General features: G+C 40.8%; 1 protein-coding gene across 19 annotated transcripts; it reads left to right on the top strand.

Moving 5' to 3' along the window:
* The first annotated feature begins 8508 nt into the window (after positions 1 to 8508).
* On the top strand, positions 8509 to 21638 carry LOC125525502. Of its 19 annotated transcripts, none has more exons than XM_048690512.1 (9): positions 8509 to 8834; positions 8925 to 9001; positions 9625 to 10498; positions 10653 to 10746; positions 10904 to 18814; positions 18898 to 19078; positions 19910 to 20024; positions 20937 to 21039; positions 21336 to 21638. In XM_048690512.1, exons 3-5 carry the CDS (start codon positions 9666 to 9668, stop codon positions 10904 to 10906), a joined length of 930 nt encoding a protein of 309 aa, XP_048546469.1. In that variant the 5' UTR covers positions 8509 to 8834; positions 8925 to 9001; positions 9625 to 9665; the 3' UTR covers positions 10907 to 18814; positions 18898 to 19078; positions 19910 to 20024; positions 20937 to 21039; positions 21336 to 21638. The 19 variants fall into 19 exon arrangements, 17 of the variants coding, with proteins under 17 accessions (XP_048546469.1, XP_048546471.1, XP_048546463.1 ...); XM_048690514.1 differs by having other exon boundaries at positions 20937 to 21052; XM_048690506.1 differs by adding an exon at positions 20188 to 20304 and having other exon boundaries at positions 20937 to 21638.
* The last annotated feature ends 153 nt before the right edge of the window (positions 21639 to 21791 follow it).

Below are 21791 nucleotides of genomic sequence, written 5' to 3'. Positions count from 1 at the left end.
TTAACCCGAGCCAGGGTCCCATTGATCCAGAGCTGTTGATGATATCTGGTGGTGGGAGGTCCCATGGCTCCATAGCCATTGGAGATGGACTTATCCGTTGTCCTAGCACTCTCTCGGAGATCAAGGCGCGCCAGTCGAGCTCCGCTCCTGAGATAAGGCCTCGTGAACGGCCAGTGCAACTCGCCATCAAGGTTAGTGATACGTACCCAGTTATCTTTCTCCATTACATTGTGTGCGCTTCCATCAATGATTACAAATGGTCATGTGAGTGGTATTGCAGGCTGCTATACAGAGTGAGAGAGATAGAACAGAGAAACTTCTGGCGGAGGCGGCGGAGAGGCAGCGGGAGTTGGAGGAGAGGACGACAAAGATGTTGGAGGAGGAGAGGGCACGGAATGACATGCAGGCAAGGGCCATGTACGAGCTCCTTGTGGTAAGTTTCTTCTGCAGATTAGCCAAAACATTCATGTAGTGTTTGTCTCATTACTAACTAGTATGACTGAGTCGTCAAAACCAAATGTGCAGTCTGTGTGCGAGAAGACACGTCAGACCGCTCCGCCGATGCCAGTGATTGCTCCTGGGACCACGGTGAGTTTTATTTGAATGGACATTACTTGCTAGTCTTAACATTTGAGTGTCATCATGCTAACAAGACATTGGAAATGATCTTTGGTGCAGCATAACTCCAGACAAGCATCACACGATCCTTCTCCAGCTACCGACACGAGCCACCCCGCTCCTACACCTCCTCGATCTTGGTAAGTTTATCTAGTGTTTTGCTTAACACATGCATAAAGACCTAGACTTAGCTTTATTTCCTCCAATGCTTACCATAATGACGTAGACTTAGCTTCTTCTCCTCCAAAATGACTTAATAAGCTTACTGACCTCCAAAACCATCCATTTTACCTAAGTTAGCTCTAAAACGATCTATACTTAGCTTACTTATGTCAAAAATTGCATAATTAGCTTAGTTAGCTCATAGACGATCCATTTTACCTAAGTTAGCTCCAAAATGACCCATCTTACCTAGGTTAGCTTATAAATGATCCAGTTTATCCAAGTTAGCTCTAAAATGACCCAATTTACCTAGAGTAGCTCCTAAACGATCCATTTCACCTAAGTTAGCTCAAAAACGATCCATTTCACCTAAATTAGCTCTTAAATGATCCATTTCACCTAAGTTTGCTCAAAAACGATCCATTTCACCTAAATTAGCTCTTAAATGATCCATTTCACCTAAGTTTGCTCAAAAACGATCCATTTCACCTTAGTTAGCTCAAAAACGATCCATTTCACCTTAGTTAGCTCAAAAATGATCCATTTCACCTAAGTTAGCTCAAAAACGATTCATTTCACCTTAGTTAGCTCAAAAATGATCCATTTTACCTAAGTTAGCTCATAAACGATCTATTTTACCTAAGTTAGTTCTAAAATGATCCATTTAACCTTACTTAGCTCATAAATGATCCATTCTACCGAAGTTAGCTCTAAAATGACCCATTTTACCTAGGTTAGCTCCAAAATGATCCATCTTACCTAGGTTACCTCTAAAATGATGCATTTTACCTAAGTTTGCTCATAAGCGATCCATTGCACCTAGGTTAGCTCATAAACGATCCATTTCACCTAAGTTAGCTCACAAATGATCAATTTCACCTAAATTAGCTCATAAATGTCATATATATTCTTCTTCTTCTTCATTTTCTTCTTCTTCTTCTTCTAATCTTCTTCTAATCTTCTTCTTCTAACTTTCTTATTTCCCATTTTGCAGAATTCATTCACTTCACAAAAGCTTGCATAGATGGAGTGCTTGTTTGGATGAACTATGTTTCCTTTGTATCTATGAACTATGCATGTATGGTAGGATGACACTATTGTAATATGTATGGTTGGATGCATGTATGTCGAACTTGCTATGTATGGTTGATGGAACTATGCATGTATGATGAAATTATATGTGTTGGATATCTCATATGTTTGCTGTGAACTTGCCATGTGAAAAATATATATGTATCATCTATTTGCTGTGAAAATGGTTGGGTATATGAAAAAACAGAAAAAAGAGCCAATATGCAGGCTCTTTGCCGTCTGCCACCGACGGCAACGGGCTCTTTGCCGTCTGCCGCGGACGGCAAAGAAGCCACGTGGCGTCCACCTGTGCTTCCTGGGAGCTGACCCGTTTGGTCAGTTTGCCTACAGTGGCAGACGGCAAAGACTTTGTCGTCAGTGGCAGACGGCAAAGAACCTGCCACGTAGTGACGTGTAGATGACATCATACAGCGGACGGCAAAGACCCTAGAAATTTTGCCGTCAGCGGCAGACGGCAAAGGCCTTCCGTTAGCCACTTAACGGACTGACAGCGCAACTATTGCCGTCCGCCGTCTTTGCCGTCTGCCGCTCTCTCTTTGCCGTCCGCCGCAGACGGTAAAGACTTTGCCGTCAGTAGCTAACGGCAAAGAACCTGTTTACCGAAGCCTACGTTGCCGGAGCCTTTTGCCGTCCGCCGCTGACGGCAAAGGCCTTTGCCGTCCGCCGTTCGTGCCTTTGCCGTCCGCTATGGCAGACGGCAAAATAGCTGATTCCTGTAGTGATAGAGATAGATCAAGACGCTTAATTGGACTTTCACAAAGCACATACCTTGACAAGATTTTGAAGAAGTTCAAAATGGATCAAGCAAAGAAAGGGTTCTTGCCTGTGTTACAAGGTGTGAAGTTGAGTCAGACTTAATGCCCGACCACTGCAGAAGATAGAGAGAAAATGAAAGATGTTCCCTATGCTTCAGCCATAGGCTCTATCATGTATGCAATGCTGTGTACCAGACCTGATGTGTGCCTTGCTATAAGTTTAGCAGGGAGGTACCAAAGTAATCCAGGAGTGGATCACTGGACAACGGTCAAGAACATCCTGAAGTACCTGAAAAGGACTAAGGATATATTTCTCGTATATGGAGGTGACAAAGAGCTCATTGTAAACGGTTATGTTGATGCAAGCTTTGACACTGATCCGGACGATTCTAAATCGCAAACTGGATACGTGTTTACATTAAACAGAGGAGCTGTCAGTTGGTGCAGTTCTAAACAAAGCGTCGTGGCGGGATCTACATGTGAAGCGGAGTACATAGCTGCTTCGGAAGCAGCAAATGAAGGAGTCTGGATGAAGGAGTTCATATCCGATCTAGGTGTCATACCTAGTGCATCGGGTCCAATGAAAATCTTTTGTGACAATACTGGTGCAATTGCCTTGGCAAAGGAATCCAGATTTCACAAAAGAACCAAGCACATCAAGAGACGCTTCAATTCCATCCGGGATCTAGTCCAGGTGGGAGACATAGAGATTTGCAAGCTACATATGGATCTGAATGTAGCAGACCCGTTGACTAAGCCTCTTCCACGAGCAAAACATGATCAGCACCAAGGCTCCATGGGTGTTAGAATCATTACTGTGTAATCTAGATAATTGACTCTAGTGCAAGTGGGGGACTGAAGGAAATATGCCCTAGAGGCAATAATAAAGTTATTATTTATTTCCTTATTTCATGATAAATGTTTATTATTCATGCTAGAATTGTATTAACCGGAAACATAATACATGTGTGAATACATAGACAAACAGAGTGTCACTAGTATGCCTCTACTTGACTAGCTCGTTAATCAAAGATGGTTATGTTTCCTAACCATGGACAAAGAGTTGTTATTTGATTAACGGGATCACATCATTAGATGAATGATCTGATTGACATGACCCATTCCATTAGCTTAGCACCTGATCGTTTAGTATGTTGCTATTGCTTTCTTCATGCCTTATACATGTTCCTATGACTATGAGATTATGCAACTCCCGTTTATCGGAGGAACACTTTGTGTGCTACCAAACGTCACAACGTAACTGGGTGATCATAAAGGTGCTCTACAGGTGTCTCCAAAGGTACTTGTTGGGTTGGCGTATTTCGAGATTAGGATTTGTCACTCCGAATGTCGGAGAGGTATCTCTGCGCCCTCTCGGTAATACACATCACTTAAGCCTTGCAAGCATTGCAACTAATGAGTTAGTTGTGGGATGATGTATTACGGAACGAGTAAAGAGACTTGCCAGTGACAAGATTGAACTAGGTATTGGATACCGACGATCGAATCTCGGGCAAGTAACATACCGATGACAAAGGGAACAACATATGTTGTTATGCGGTCTGAACCGATAAAGATCTTCGTAGAATATGTAGGAGCCAATATGGGCATCCAGGTCCCGCTATTGGTTATTGACCGGAGACGTATCTCGGTCATGTCTACATTGTTCTCGAACCGTAGGGTCTGCACGCTTAACGTTACGATGACAGTTATTATTAGTTTATGTATTTTGATGTACCGAAGGTTGTTCGGAGTCCCGGATGTGATCATGGACATGACGAGGAGTGTCGAAATGGTCGAGACATAAAGATCGATATATTGGACGACTATATTCGGACACCGGAATTGTTCCGGGTGATTTCGGATAAAAACCGGAGCGCCGGAGGGGTTACCGGAACCCCCCGGGGAAGTAATGGGCCTTATTGGGCCTGAGGGAAGAGAGAGGGCAGCAGCCCAGGAGGTGGCGCGCCCCCCCTCATGGGGAGTCCGAATAGGACTAGGAGGGGGGCGCGACCCCCCTTTCCCTCTCCCTCTCCCTCTCTTTCCTCCCCCCTCCCGATTCCTAGTTGGACTAGGAAAGGGGAGTCCTACTCCCACTAGGAGAAGGACTCCCCCCTCTCCTTGGCGCACCCAAGGGCCGGCCGGCCTCCCCCTTGCTCCTTTATATACGGGGGCAGGGGGCACCCTAGAACACACAAGTTGATCTTCGTGATCGTTCCTTAGCCGTGTGCGGTGCCCCCCTCCACGATATTACACCTCGATCATATTGTAGCGGTGCTTAGGCGAAGCCCTGCGACAGTTGAACATCAAGATCGTCACCACGCCGTCGTGCTGACGGAACTCCTCCCCGAAGCTTTGCTGGATCGGAGCCCGGGGAGCGTCATCAAGCTGAACATGTGCTAAGAACTCGGAGGTGCCGGAGTAACGGTGCTTGGATCGGTTGGACCGGGAAGACGTACGACTACTTCCTCTACGTTGCGTCAACGCTTCCGCTTCGGTCTGCGAGGGTACATAGACAACACTCTCCCCTCTCGTTGCTATGCATCACCATGATCTTGCGTGTGCGTAGGATTTTTTTTGAAATTACTACGTTCCCCAACACTTAGTTTGCACAGTTGGAGTTGGAGGCTAAGCTATTTCCATTCTCCTCGCATACCACACAACAGTTTGCATGGCCTTAGGCTTGAAGCACTCCACATGACTTTTGATGTATGGGTTAAGCCCTGCCGCAAAACTAGAAACATAATAATCATTAGGGATTCCAGGGTTTTCTCTTCTCATGGTGTTCATTAGCCGTTCAAAGTGCTCCAGTAAGCAGTAACTGTAGTCATCTGCTGTGCTGCATGGAAGGAGCTGATAATATCACAAGCAGAGTCTACAGAAAATCTGTCAGAAATGTAGGAACAGAACTTGTGCCATGGAACATTGTTGGGAGCATATCCTATTCCTCTCCACCACTGAACACCAGGCCCTTTCAGGTAAGATATGTCCACGTCAAATCTATGGAGGGCCAGGCATGGCCGGATGGAGGGGGGGAGAGAGGTGACTTACCTGTAGAGAATCACGAGTACTCTGAGCTGAACTGCGCTCTAGGTTGCCCTCAAAGATGTTGGTGAGCTTGTTGATGCGGCTGAACTGCGGCTCTGCCCATCCTCTACATCGATCACCTTGCGATCTTGCCGCGCCATCGCCGCCGTAGCCGCCGGTTCTACCCCCGACGGTGGCCGCAAACCCTAGATGAAGCTGCGTTCTGCTGTGTCCATTCCCGCATGGGGTTTTGTATTGTTGGGGAGAGAAACGGATGGGGAATGAGAGACGGCGAGGGATTCATTCTGCACGGACGTTTCCACTTGAGGACGACGGTTCGCTTCTGCGCACTTCCGCTTCCATGGGGTCGAGGGAGGAGGAGTCAACCCGAGGGGCGTGACCGCGTGAAGCACCGGGATCAATTCGAGCTACAGATCTGAGCCATCCATAGTGAATCAAATGGCCGAAAATAATTATGGTGACGTGGATGCATGAGAGCGCAGAGAAATCAAGTAGGGGGGCTCCTATTTAGATATAGTAGATTGGGGGTTGTCTCCCAGAAGAAGAAAAAAAATTCTTTTGTGGACTAGGTATTCCAAATTTAAGGGAAGTCAATATGTATATTTTGCTTCCTGAGCTAAAAGACACGTTTCTGCTTCCGGATGAACAGTAATGCAAAAAACATAGTAAAATGGACGTTTATTTTGTATAGTGTAAATATCTGTTTATTTTGTATAGGGAATGGGAAGAGCTAGCACAACAAATTTCAGTTTATTTTGTATAGTGTAAATATCTGTTTAATTTAAATTGGTTTAAATAAATGTTGTTGGATCAGTTTTAATTAGCTTAGGGGCATTTAAACAATTCATATGATGTTGGTCTTTACATGATAAATACTTAGTGATTATTTGCAACCAACCCTATATTATTATTTTATATTTTTGAAAATTTAATTATTTGACTTGCATTTGAATTTGAATATGGATCCTCTTTTAACTAAGTGACAATCAAGCTTATCAAAAAGGAGGTGACACGGCATCATTAGTGAGAGATCACTGTAGCTTAATTACAGGGGTGTTACAATATCTTAATACACCAACTACCGTACCATACCCTATACTAGACCATATATGCTACCGTCTCCTTTTCTTGTTGCTTGGTGATACCCTAGCCGAGGGAAATAATTATAACTCAGTGGAAATCCATCTGAATCTGTGATGTGGGACTAAAGTTCTCAGGTACAACTTACCCATAGCAACCGGCAGGCGTATGCTCCCGCTCCACCGAGAGTCCTGCTTTCTCGGCACTTGCCTCCTGCATGGGGAATGATGACAACGCGTTGATATGCGACCCCCTCCTCCTCCTTCTCCCATTATGGCAATTGTCGGTCGCCTCCTTCCTGCTCACGGACCTCGACTCGAAGTGATCTTACAGTCGCGGGAGGGCGCGACGAGAATGGAAGGAAGGAGAAAGGAAGGAAAGCGGAGGAGCAGGCTGCGTTATTTTTTTGGTGACGAGTGGTTTGGGGGAGGAGACGGCTTGAGTGAGATCGACGCACCTCACTTCAGAAAGTGTACTCGTTGTGGCCAACTTCTATTTGGCGCCCTCAACGTTAGTTATAAGCTTACCGACAAACCGGGACACAAATCTTCCTGGGCTCACTCTTTTTAATTTTGTTTTCCCTTTTTATAAAATTAAAAAATAGTGCACAAGTTAAGATCCAAACTCCAAAACTCCTGATTTATTTCTGATGTCAATAACCACCCGAGAACAGATCACGTGTTGTGCCTACTTCGACTTCTTTCTCTTCTTGTTTTGCACATTTCTGGTTCAAGTTCTGCAGGGTTTTTCTAGGTGTTTTTTTTTGGTTTTCCATTCACAGTTTTCACTTGGTTATTTATTTTTGTTTCATTTCATTTTTTCAATTTTTTCATGAACTTTCTTTGAATTTCTTCAGTTTTTTCTAATTGTGAATTTTGTTAAAATTCATGAAACATTTTTTTCAATCCGCACACTTTTTGCAAATCTGTGAATATTTTCCAAACCTGTGAATTGTTTTCAAAATCATGAAATTTTAAATTTTGAATTCGGAAACATTTTTCAAATTCGCAAACATTTTTTACAAACTCGTGATCTTTTTTAATCTTGTGATTTTTTCCCAAATCCATTAAGTTTTCCTTCAATTTGTGAACCGTCTCCAAATTTTGTGATCTTCTTCCCAAATTATGAGTTTTTTTTCCATTTTTGTGTGCTTTATTCGAAAACCAACTTTTTTAAGTGCTGAACTTTTTTCAAATTCTTGAAGTTTTTTCAAGTTCATGAACCTTTTTGAATCCATGAACTGTTTTGAAAACCTGTAAACTTTTTTTAGTTCATGATTTTGTTTTCCAAATAAATGATTATTTTTCAAATTAGAAATTGCCATCTTTCAAGAACTCTTTCAGATTTTTTTAATTTGTATGCTTATTTTAAAATGCCGTGAACTTTTTCAAATTTCACAAAGTGTTTTCAAATTCATGAACTTTTTCTCAAATTCTCGATTTTTTTTTATTTTGGCAAACATTTTACATTTTCATGTACTTTTCTAAATTCACAATGTTTTTCCAAATTCACATTTTTTCTCAAATGGATGAACGTTTTTAAAAATCCGAAAACTATTTTGGATTCACAATTTTTCCAACTGTATTAAAAATGGATATTTTTTAGGGGTATTAAAAATGGATAAACGGCCGTAAGAGCGAGAGCGTAGCTCCGATGTGTATGGTCGCTATGTTGGGCCGCGGGTACCTGTGTGCCCGCTTCCAAGCCCGATGTATACGGTCCAGTTCGTCTGGCAGACAGCCCAGTACCCAATCGCGCTCCCGTGAACGAGACCGCGAAACGCTCCCGGCGAAACCCGGCGGCGGCCGCCCAGATCCCCGCCGCGCAGCTTGCCGCTGCGTTCGACGAGGGAGCCAGGGCAAGCAAGCCCTGCCTATAGCATATAGAGAGGCTGGTTCGGGGATGCGGGCCAGTGGCGCGGCAGCGCCCTGGGTGGTGCGGCGGACGCGCATCTCCACGACGACCCGGATGCCGCCGCCGCCATCCCGGCGCGCCTCCTCGACGGCGAGAAGGTCGACGCTCATGCGCCTCCTCGCCCTCATCTCGCAGGCCTTGTACGTCGCCCAGCTCTCCCCGCAGGTCCCGCTAGCGCCCCACTCCTCGCCTCGTCTCATCTCATCTAACGCCGCGGATTTTGGCGACTGAATTGTGTGTGTGCTTGCGTCGCAGGCGGTCAAGAGCGTGCCGGCATAGTCGATTGAGGTGAAGAAGCTCGTCCACCTCCACCTGTTCCACTACGCCGAGAAGTAAGCTCAGCCCCCCTTCCTCATCTCCACTCCTCCCTGCCTGTGATAAGAAGCCAAATCCTAATTAGATTGGTCTGCAAATTTTTTCCCCTGTGATTAGTCGAGCCAAATCCCAAGTAGATTCGTTTGCATCTTTTTCCTGCATGTGATTAGTCGAGGCAGATCTGAGCTAAGTGGGAAATTGAAAAAAAAAACAATCTCTTCTTTACCAAAATCAAGTTCTTTGGATGCTTGGACCATGAAATTGCTGCCATTGCAATTTTGATATGTTAAACTATAATCTTCTGATGTTGTGGACACTTGTGTTTCACACTTGCGCACAATCTTGATTCTAGATGTGAGTAATCCTATCGAACAGACATGATGCGTTTTTATTCAGGCAAACTATTTTGTTTGAGCAAGTCTGAAATCTGTATAATGCCTCTCCAGTGAAAATATTCCGTCTGGGTTCAGCTTAGTGCATTGAGTGAAACACTCGACAAAATTAAATCAGGGCTGTAGGTAATCCTAGTCCTACTCACCTCAACAGACTTGATGCTTTGCACTCGGAGTTTAGAAATTAGAATGTGATGTTGCAGTTTTGTTGTCTGAAAAAGTCTGAACCATATGCATTGTTTTTCTAGCGAGGAAACTGCACTTGTCCCCAGTATAGGAGGGAGGCAGTATGCAGTTTAGTTGTCTGAAAAAGTCTGAACCAACACCAGCAACCCCAACAACAACAGTGCCATTGGAACTGCACCTCCTGATGCTAGCAGCTACAATTACATCCAGTCTGTTACTCATGCTTCACAAGGGTATGGTGATTCTACATACTCTCAGCAGAGTGGCGGGCAGCAAGCTTATGATTACTCTGGTTATCAGACGCAAGGGCTGTCTTACTCGCAGCGGCCTGGATATGATTAGTAGAACTATGGGGCATCTGGCTATGGGGCATCAGCTGCTAACCCAACTCAGGATGGTGGTACTGCACCGAGCTATGGTGGTCCAGGTGGCACTGGTCAAGCAACTTCAGGGCAGCAAGCTTCAACTCCAGCCACCTATACTACTGCTGCTGCATCAAGCTACATGGCGCAAGGTTCTGCCCCCTCAATCTGGATACACTGCTCCACACAGCCTGACTATGATATGCAGCCACCACCACAGGCCACGTATGGCCCGGGTGCTTATGGGTAGCCTCCACATGCTCAGAAGCCACCTTCATCTGCTCCGTATGGACAGGCACCGCCTACTCAGGCTGGTTATGGGCAGTATGGATACAGTCAGCCAGGCTATGGTGCACCACCGCCTTCCCCTGGTGCACCCACTGCTAGCTAGGCAGGCTATGGCCAGTAGCAGTCATACTGTGATCATTATGCTACTGGTAGTTATGGACTGCCAACAATGTATTCTACCGAAGTTACACCACCTGCTGCGTCCCAGGATCAATCCACCGCCGGTCCTACGCCTTACGACAACCCCCCCCCCCCCCCCCCCCAAAAAAAACTTCTCAGAATTAAGGTACCTGCTCTTGCTTCATCTGCAATCTGGTTTCCTTTGCTCTGCCACTTGAAGCAATATCCTCTAGTTTATCCATATTATCTTATTTGTTATTGCTTGATTATCCTGGTTTTGTTGCTCATGTGCTCATGTGTGCCTTGTGTGATCGCCCCAGTGCAGGTCTAAATCGGCATGTAAGTGAAGGCGTATTTCTCCTTCATGCCTTGGACGTTGGCCCCCCTCCCCCTGGTGTAGTACTGTTTAATCAGGTAGACCCGTTCTGGCTCACAATACCATTTCTCTTTTTCTAAAATCCAGGGTACTACTTCTGTAAAATTTCCCTCTTTCCAATGATACTACTTCTGTAAATTATGGAGCCCTTTGCACATATTGTTTATTGACTGTGTGTTAATTTTATTTTTCCAGTGAGTAGAAATCATTATCTTTCGAAAGATTCAAGGACGTTTGAGGAGTGACCAAAACCATTGAAGACTTTGCCAAGCGAGGCAAGCAACCTACTTTGATCATGTTGAACCCATATTTGCATTACACTTAGAATTATTTTTCATGCATAAAGTATTGTTTACTAGTATTGTTATGTTAATTAAATTAGCTAGGGTTTAGCTATGCCCCATGTCCTTGATATTGACACCCCTTTGACATTCTTATGCTAAGTAAATTAGCTAGGGTTTAGCTATGCTCTATGTGCTTGATATTGACACCCTCCTTTGACATTCTTAATACCCCTCCTTTCTAACCATGTAGTGGTCAAATAAATGTGGGTCATATGTGCAAGTTTAATAGTAATGCTTAGCCATGCTAGTCGCATAAATCATAGGACTTGGGAAGAATCTTTATTACTCATAAATGTTTTACAAAAACCCAAGGGTGTCACTAAAGCTCATGGGTTATTATATTGGTGGATAAATGGATCTTTAATAAACTTGAAGCAATTTGGATTTAGTTAGGCAATTATGATCTTGAACCGAATTTCATGGTGGATTATGAGATTTTGATGCATTTATTTAGTTCATTGTGATCTCGAGGAGATAGTCAAAAATGTTCGGTGGATTAATTAATCTTGGACAATTTGGATTTAGTTAGGTGATTGTGATATTGAACCGTATTTTTTGATGGATTATGAGATTTTAGGTGGATTTAGTTACGTGATTTAATCTTGAGAATATAGTCTAAAATGTTCAGTTGATTATGAGAGTTTAGGTATGGTAGATGAGCATGGTGATTATTATATTGGTGGATAAATAGATTTTAATTTTGTTTGGAACATTTTGTATTTAGTTAAGTGGTTGTGATCTTAAACCTCATTTTACGGTGGATTATGAGGTTTTGGTTGGATTTAGGTAGGTGAGTGATCTTGACGAGCTAGTAAAAGACGTTTGGTGGATTATGTGAATTTAGGTCTAGTAGGTGAGCATGGTGGTAATTATAACGGTTAAGTAATTTTTTAATAAAATTGAGAAAATTTGGATTTAGTTAAGCGATTGTGATCTTGAACCAAATTTCATGGTGGATTACGAGATTTTAGATGGATTTTGTTAGTTGATTGTGATCTTGAGGAGACATTCAAAGATATTCAATGGATTAATTAACCTTGAACAATTTGAATTTAGGTAGGCTATTGTGATATTGAACCGAATTTCACGATGATTTATGTGATTTTAGGTGGATTTAGTTTAGTTATTATGATCTTGAGAAGATGGTCAAAGATGTTCGGTGGATGTTAAGATTTTAGGTCTAGTATGTGAGCATGGTGACTATTATATTGGTGGATAAATAGACCTTTAATTTAGTTTGAAACAATTTGAATTTAGTTAGATGATTGTGATCTTTTAAGAAAATCCACGGTGGATTTTGATGTTTGGGTTAGCTTTAGTTAGGTGATTGTGATCCTCATGAGATAGTCAAAGATGTTCGATGGATTATCTGAGAATTAATGTCTAGTAAGTGAGCATGGTGGTTATTATATTGGTGGATAAATAGATTTTTAGTGAACTTGGAGTAATTTGGATTTAGTTAGGCAATTGTGATTTTGAACCAAATTTCATGGTGAATTATGAGATTTTAAATGGATTTAATTAGTTGATTGAGATCTTGAGGAGATAGTCCAAGATGTTCGGTTGATTAATTAATATATTTTTTAACACAGTACAGACACAAGTGCTCATATAAACGAGCATACACTCACCCCTATGAGCACCTTCGAGAGACTGAGCCAGCATATCATCTTGAGATTTTACGAAGTCACTGTAGGTGTCGCGTCTCATAGTCGACAGGAACAATTTGGATTTAGTTTGGTGATTTATTTGATACTAGGTGGATTTAGTTAGGTGATTGTGACTTGAGAAGATAGTCATTGTTTGGTGGATTATGAGATTTTAGTTATAGAAATGAGCATGGTGATTATTATATTGATAGGTAAACAGATATTTAATTTAGTTTGGATCAATTTGGATTTAGGTAGGTGATTATGATCTTTTAACCAAAATTTTATGGTGGATTATGAGGTTTTGGTTGGATTTATTTAGGTGATTGGGATCTTGACGAGCTACTAAAAAAATCGGTAGATTATGTGAATTTAGGTCTAGTAGGTGAGCATCTTGGTTATTATATTGGTGGATAGATGGATTTTTAGTAAACTTGGAAAAAATAGAATTTAGGTGATTGTGATCTTAAACCAAATTTTATGGTGGATTATGAGATTTTTGATGGATTACTTAGTTGATTGTGATCTTGAGGAGATAGTCAAAGATATTCGGTGTATTAATTAATCTTATTCAATTTGGATTTAGTTAGGTGATTGTGATATTGAGCTAAATTTCTCTGTGATTTATGAGATTTTAGTTGGATTTAGTTTGGTGATTATGTCTTGAGAAGATAATCAAAGATGTTTGGTGGCTTATGAGATTTTAGGTCTAATAACTAAGCATGGTGATTATTATATTGGTGGATAAACAAATATTTAATTTAGTTTGAAACAATTTGGATTTAGTTTGGTGATTATGATCTTCTAACCTAATTTACGGTGGATTATAAGGTTTTGGTTGGATTAAGTTAGGTGATTGTGATTTTGACAAGCTAGTAAAAGATGTTCGGTGGATTATGTGAATTTAGGTCTAGTAGGTAAGCGTGTTGATTATTATATTGGTTGATAAAGGTGAGGGCCACACAATTGACTCAAGGCGATGATGCCACTATTGAAAATAACTGGTAAACAAGGCAACAGAGGAGAGACTGGGGGTAGTGGTAGTAGATGGACTTTGATCCAGCATCCCACGTGCCTGTGCACTCTCCGTTCCCCGCTGATCCGGCTTGGTGTCCTTGTCCTGTTTGCGGATTTTGTGTCACGCACTTGATTAAGCATCCCATGTTCTCCTAATGTGCGTCCTTGGCCTTGACGATAGGTAGCGCCGTGTTCTCGGGCGCGTCCCGTGGGTAAAATTCAGGTATGTGTTGATTGTCTAAGCTCTTGCTCGCCATTGGTGGTGCTTGAGCGTGTGGTCATGGTGTCGCCCAACAAGGGAACATGGGGTGTGGGATCAAGACAGCACACATCAACCTGTCAACAGGCAACGGACGCCTGCCCAGACTTAGAGGGAGCAGAGGTGGACACAAAGGTGGATGTTGTGCTCCATAGCAGTCTCAATAGGGTGCTCATCAGTAAGAGCAACACGAGCAAGAAGATCCTGGATATACTCCTCTTAGGAAATAAAGAATCCATTAGAGGTAGAAGAACCTCAATCTCAAGGAAGTAGCGACTTCTTTAGTAAACATGGAGCAATTTGGATTTAATTAGGCGATTGTGATCTTGAACACGTTTTGTGGTGGATTACAAGATTTTTCAACGTGGTGGATTACGAGATTTTTCAATGGATTTAGTTGATTGTGATCTTGAGGAGATAGTCAAAGATGTTTGGTGTATTAATTAATCTCGAACAATATGGATTTAGTTAGGTAATTGTGATATTGAACCAAATTTCTCTGTCATTTATGAGATTTTAGTTGGATTAAGTTAGGTGATTGTGTCTTGAGATGATAATCCGAAATGTTTTGTGGATCATGAGATTTTAGGTCTAGTAGATGAACATGATGATTATTTTATTGGTGAGATAAATAGATATTTAATTTAGTTTGGAATGATTTGAATTTAGTTATGTGATTGTGATCTTTTAACCTAATTTTATGATGGATTGTAAGGTTCTAGTTGGATTTAGTTAGGTGGGCGTGATTTTGACGAGCTAGTAAAAAATGTTCGATGAATTATGCGAATTTAGGTCTAGTAGGTGAGCATATTGATTATTATATTGGTGGATAAATGAATCTTTAATAAATTTGGAACAATTTGGATTTAGTTAGGGCGATTGTGACCTTGAACCAAACTTTATGGTGGAATATGATATTTTTATGGATTAGTTAGTTGATTGTGATCTTGAGAAGATATTGAAAGATGTTTGCTGGATTAATTAATCTTGAACAATTTGGATTTAGTTAGGTGGTTGTGATACTGAACCGAATTTCATGCTGGGTTATTAGATTTTAGGTGGACTTAGTAGGTGATTGTGTCTTGAGAACATAGTCAAAGATGTTTGTTGGACTATGAGATTTTCGATTTAGTAGGTTAGAATCGTGATTATTATATTGGTGGATAAACAAATCTTTGATTTAGTTTGGAACAATTTTGATTTAGTTAGATGATTGTTATTTTTCAACCAAATTGACGGTGGTTTTTGAGGTTTTGTTGGATTTAGTTAGGTGACTGTGATCTCGATGAGTTAGACAAAGATGTTCGATGAATTATGTTAATTTAGGTCTAGTAAGTGAGCGTGGTGGTTATTATATTGATGGATAATTGTGCCTTTAGTAAACATGGAGCAATTTGGATGTAGTTAGGAGATTGTGATCTTGAACAAATTTCACAGTGGATTACGAGATTTTCAATAGGTTTAGTTAGTAGATTGTGATCTTGGGAAGATGTCAAAGATGTTAGGTGGATTAATTAATATTTGGATTTAGTTAGATGATTGTGATATTGAACCAAATTTGTTTGTGATTTATGAGATTTTAGTTGGATTTAGTTAGATGATTGTGTCTTGAGATGATAATCAAAGATGTTCAGTGGATTATGTGAATTTAGGTCTAGTAAGTGAGCATGTTGATTATTATATTGGTTGGCAGAGATGAGGGCCACACAAGTGACTAGACGATGATGCCACTACTGAAAATAACTGATAAACAAGGCAACAGAGGAGAGACTAGGGGTAGTGGCAGCAGATGGAGTTTGATCTAGCATCCCACGTGCCTGTGCACTCTCCGTTCCCCGCTGATCCGGCTTGGTGTCCTTGTCCTATTTACGGATTTTGTGTCACGCACTTGATTAAGCATCCCATGTTCTCCTAATGTGCGCCCTTGGCCTTGACGATAGGTAGCGCCGTGTTCTCGGGTGCGTCCCGTGGGTAAAATTCAGGTATGCGTCGATTGTCAAAGCTCATGCTCGCCATTGGTGGTGCTTGAGCATGCGGTCATGGTGTCGCCCAACAAGGGAACACGGGATGTGGGATCAAGACAGCACACATATCAACCCGTCACCAGGCAACGGACGCCTGTCCAGACTTACAGGGAGCGGAGGTGGACACACAGGTGGATGTTGAGGTCCATAGCAGTCTCAACAGTGTGCTCATCAGTAAGAGCAACACAAGCAAGAAGATCCTGGATATACTCCTCTTAGGAAATAAAGAAGCCATTAGAGGTATAGAAGAAACCCCAATCTCAAGGAAGTAGCGACTTCTTTAGTAAACATGGAGCAATTTGGATTTAATTAGGCGATTGTGATCTTGAACAAATTTCATGGTGGATTATGAAATTTTTCAATGGATTTAGTTGATTGTGATCTTGAGATAGTCAAAGATGTTCGGCGTATTGATTAATCTCGAACAATATGGATTTAGTTAGGTGATTGTGATATTGAACCAAATTACTCTGTGATTTATAAGATTTTAGTTGGATTTAGGTAGGTGATTGTGTCTCAAGATGATAATCAAAAATGTTTTGTGGATCATGAGATTTTAGGTCTAGTAGATGAGCATGATGATTATTATATTGGTGAGATAAATAGATATTTAATTTAGTTTGGAATGATTTGAATTTAGTTATGTGATTGTGATCTTTTAACCTAATTTTATGATGGATTATAAGGTGCTAGTTGGATTTAGTTAGGTGGGCGTGATTTTGACGAGCTAGTAAAAAATGTTCGGTGAATTATGCGAATTTAGGTCTAGTAGGTGAGCATGTTGATTATTATATTGGTGGATAAATGAATCTTCAATAAATTTGGAACAATTTTGATTTAGTTAGGTGATTGTGACCTTGAACCAAACTTTATGGTGGATTATGAGATTTTTTATGGATTAGTTAGTTGATTGTGATCTTGAGAAGATATTCAAAGATGTTTGGTGGATTAATTATTCTTGAACAATTTGGATTTAGTTAGGTAGTTGTGATACTGAACTGAATTTCATGCTGGGTTATGAGATTTTAGGTGGATTTAGTAGGTGATCATGTCTTGAGAACATAGTCAAAGATGTTTCCTGGACTATGAGAATGGTGATTATTATATTCGTGGGTAAACAAATCTTTGATTTAGTTAGGTGATTGTTACTTTTCAACCAAATTCACGGTGGATTTTGGTGGATTTAGTTAGGGGACTCTGATCTCAACGAGTTAGTCAAATATGTTTGGTGAATTATGTTAATTTAGGTCTAGTAAGTGAGCATGGTGGTTATTATATTGATGGATAAATCACCCTTTAGTAAACATGGAGCAGATGTAGTTAGGCGATTGTGATCTTGAACGAATTTCACGGTGGATTACGAGATTTTCAATAGATTTAGTTAGTAGATTGTGATCTTCGGAAGATGTGAAAGATGTTCGATAGATTAATTAATCTTAAACAATTTGGATTTAGCTAGATGATTGTGATATTGAACCAAATTTCTCTGTGATTTATGAGATTTTAGTTGGATTTAGTTAGGTGATTGTGTCTTGAGATGATAATCAAACATGTTTGGTGGATTATGAGATTTTAGGTCTAGTAGATGAGCATGGTGGTTACTATATTGGTGGATGAACAAATATTTATTTAATTTGAAACAATTTGGATTTAGTTATGTGATTGTGATCTTTTGACCAAATTTTACGGTGGATTATGAGGTTTTGGTTGGATTTAGTTAGGTGATTGGTGTCTTGACGAGCTAGTAAAAGATGTTCGGCTAGATTATGCGAATTTAGGTCTAGTAGGTGAGCATGTTGATTATTATATTGGTGGATAAATAAATTTATAAACTTGAATTTTTTTTGGATTTAGTTAGGCGATTGTGATCTTGAACCAAATTTTATGGTGGATTATGACATATTTGATGGATTAGTTAGTTGATTGTGATGTTGAGGAGATAGACAAAGATGTTCGGTGTATTAATTAATCTTGAACAATTTGGATTTAGTTAGGTGATTGTGATATTGTACCAAATTTCTCCGTGATTTATGAGGTTTTAGTTGGATTTAGTTAGGAGACTGTGTCGTAAGAAGATAGTCAAAGATGTTTGGTGGATTATGAGATTTTAGGTCTAATAGATAAGCATGGTGATTATTATATTGGTGGATAAATGAACCTTTAAAAATTTGAAACAATTTGGATTTAGTTAGCGGCCTGTGATCTTTAACCAAATTTTATGGTGGATTATGAGATTTAGTTTGGCCGCGCTCCGCCTCTTCCTCGAGGAGCATGTGCAGTGCTGTGGCCTCAGAAGATGGGCGTCGACACCTGCAGCTTGTGCACAATGGTGACTCCACGCATCTCCTGTGCCCCACAACCCTCTCCTTCCCGGCAGAGGAGGAGCAGGAGCAAGGATGACGAGGCGGTTCAGGTTTGCCTCCACCTCAGTTCTCCCCCCTGCTCTCACTCTTGTCTCCCTTTTTTGTCTCATTCTGCAACTTCATTCAAGCATATATTTTAAATTGTTAGGTATTCCAGGTAGTTAGCTTATCTATGGACTTCCTGCAATCATTAATGTTCATTGTCTTTGTTTGGATTTTGTTGGGCACCTGCGGCAACGGCTGTCGGACACGACGGACGCTGCCAGGTCTGCGTCGACATCGTGCTCACGGAGTCTGGCCTCTGCATTGTGTTCTCCATCTTGCAGTGCATGATGAACTACACGCTAAAGTTCAGCTGAAGTTCCCATGTTTTCTTCTACTACAAGAGTTCTGTCGATTTGTACTACTTGGCTGCAAATGTATGCCGTTTGCATCACCATACGGATAGTGGTAAGAATGCAGCAGCAAATCCAATAGTAGGTAATCATGACAGTATTTCACCACCGGTATCTTGCTGTCTTTAATGGTTGCAGGTTTGTTCTTCTGGCACTATTCATGGTTCTCATCATAGCCATACTGAATGATGGCAAGTGGCATCTCTGAATTTATCATATGAATTGTGACTTTATGAGCTTGCTTGGCTACTGACCTGCTATGTGGGAAGGGCATCCTTTTACCAGAGCTATGGATTTTAACATGCTCCATTTCCTTCAGGTATTTTATCGCTCCATCCTTGATTTATCTGAGTCCAGTGGGGTTGCTCATGAATTACAGAATTTAGGCTTACAGTAGGATGAACTTCCTTGAGAATCAATAATAGAAAAGTTTTGGTTAAGAGCAATTTCCAATGTCAGAGAGAAAATTTACTTCACTGGTTAATAGGAATCCACCTCACATTTTCTTGTGTTGTGCCTTTCTCAAAGTAAAAAAAGCAAAAGTCGGAGAGATAAATTACTATTAGTTAAGACAACTAATTTGCATACAATGGCAGCAATGCACAAGCAGTGTCATTGTTAGCATGTACTTATTTCAGAGATGATTGGAGTAACTGTTGTTTAGCAGCCACAATATAATCGAATCACAATTAATAGACTAGTAGGCAAAGATATTGGAGGGCTACTTTCAGATCAATTCATGACTATACTTATGGTATGAGCTATTCCTATCGCCGCGAACTTGTTGAACACGGCAATACTGGTGAACAAAAGCACAAGTGTGTGTGCAGTGCGAGCTAAGAAAGCCGGTTAATCATTCAGCATTATGCATGGTATTCAGTCATGATTGCCAAGTGTCAAGTTCAGTTTAAAAGCTGAACCCTCAAGTGTTAAGTTTAGGTAACAGGGGTTGTGGAGTAACTGTAGCTGGATCAAATCCTGAATGTCAAGTTCAGAATATGATACTCAATTATCATGGCAAAATTTACTACTTTGGAATGTGTGGGTGCGCTGGTTTTCGACTAGTTGATCTAATCATCTTGAATTGACAGGTTTTCTGAATATACTCGCACGTCGCAATACTCGCAATTAATAGATTCACAATTAATAGACAGGTTTTCTGAATATACTCGCAACCATGGCCTTACAGTGCTACACGCCTCTGTTGAAGCCCCAACTGGCCCAAGTCTCGGTCAACCCTTCCATTAACACGATACAGATTCCAGGTTTGCTTTGCCTTGCACGAATATGCTCGTTCCATGACATCTCGTTGGAATATGTACCGGATAACATGTGTTGATGTGTGGATGCACTGGCTAGCAATTAGTTATTCTAATACTCTTCTGATAATTATCTTCTCTGAATATACACGAAATAATGGCCTTACAGAGTCAGTGCTCCGCCCCTCTGCTGAAGCCTTAACTGGCCCAAGTCTCGGCCAGCCCTTCTCTAAATCGATGCAGATTGCAGATTTGCCTCGCACCAATATGCTCCTTGCATAAGCTAGTAATCTCTGGCCATATTTCATTTTTTATCCCACTTGCATCATGCCTGATGACTTTTTTTGTGCCACCAATTTGTGTATGTTCAAGGAGTAGCAGATTTTACGCATCTTTTTTTTTGTGTCATTGCTTCATCAAATGGAAATTTAAGTAACGGGAGATTCGTGAAATGGAAATTTAAACCAGTTTATGATTTGGTGAGGAATCTATATATATTAGTGTGTGTTGTTACATTGAGCTCTAAATAACGGGGAGCACACAAAATTACATTCAATCCAAATAGGGCTGGTGTTTGCATCTGTATTCTGTAGTTCTGTATGTTGTATTCAAATAAACTGTTTCTTTTTAGGTGTTCATTTTCATCTTAATAATGCTGATTGTTATTCACTTGGAACCATCATGTAAACCTAGCTGGACATGGTCAAACTATAATTTTCCATGTTTCAAAATAGTATGTGGTTTAGTACTTTGTTCCAAGAGTCTTTCTTCACAGCATGGATTTTTTTTTTAGTATTCTCCTAAATCTTTTTGGTGTCTTGATGTGATCTGATCATCAGAATGCATGAACTGTATTGAATTCTTGTAAGGAAGCATTTGAATGTTACTTGTCCTGATCTAATTATCTGCAATCCACAGGTTATGGAACTGCACTTGCAATGGTAGCAGGAACGACCTTGCTTGGGCGACCTTCTTGTTATGATATTGTTGTCTAAGATAAAATCCCTGAATCTGCTCCATGGTTTGTTGTCTAAGTTAAAATCCCTGAATCTGCTCCATGGTTTTGTTGTGTTGGATGTGCCCCAAGAAGCTTCTTTTTTTGATTTTTGTTGTCATGCTCCTCATACTCATTATGAAGTTTGGCAAATATCAATTCTCTGCATGTTCTTCATAACTATGGCGAATCACATGAAGTTCAAATGTTAGCATAACTAATAAGTTGTATGTTCGGCAATGACACAATGCACAGATCAAGTGTTAGTTTTCTGAAACTGTTGTACTGTGAACTGATGCTAACTTCCTCACTTTTATTTGTAGTTTGGCCTACATCGGTACCTGGTGTCGATGTGAAGGAAAATACCTTAGACCTTAGCAGGACTACTTACCGCCGCCTTGCAACTCATTTTCTCCAGAAGTGTCTCGGCCTCAGATATGACAACTTGAGAATTCAGATTTTTTTGTAGCGCAGAACCCATAAGTTCCTATCTTTGTGCTAGCTAAACTTGAGCTTAAGTTGTAATGGTGTAGTCAAAATTATTTGTGTGGTGAATTTTTATTCTTTTATGTGTCTGTATTGAGTTTTGTAGTTTTATTTGATAATTATTTGTGCAAATTTTAGTACTGGCAGTTTCTCCGGTTATCTGTAGAAAGAAAAGCATCATCCCCTCTATAATTATCAAAAAATTATAGCAACTCATGTTCACTAAGTTTAGTAACAATATTAGTTTCTCCATTGTGAGCTGCTAGTGCTTAATCTCTAGCCACAAATTGAGC

The sequence above is a fragment of the Triticum urartu genome, chromosome 7 (genome assembly GCF_003073215.2).
Source record: "Triticum urartu cultivar G1812 chromosome 7, Tu2.1, whole genome shotgun sequence".
Lineage (NCBI taxonomy): Eukaryota > Viridiplantae > Streptophyta > Magnoliopsida > Poales > Poaceae > Triticum > Triticum urartu.
Note: the sequence above shows the minus strand (reverse complement) of the source record. Positions and strands in the feature narration are given on the sequence as shown.

Coding starts and splice junctions, on each gene's coding strand:
- LOC125525502 (XM_048690503.1), top strand. CDS start 9,666: ATGCAGTTTAGTTGTCTGAAAAAGTCTGAACCAACACCAGCAACCCCA. Junction 10,499..10,652: donor AAAAACTTCTCAGAATTAAG/GTACCTGCTCTT, acceptor TGATCGCCCCAG/TGCAGGTCTAAATCGGCATG.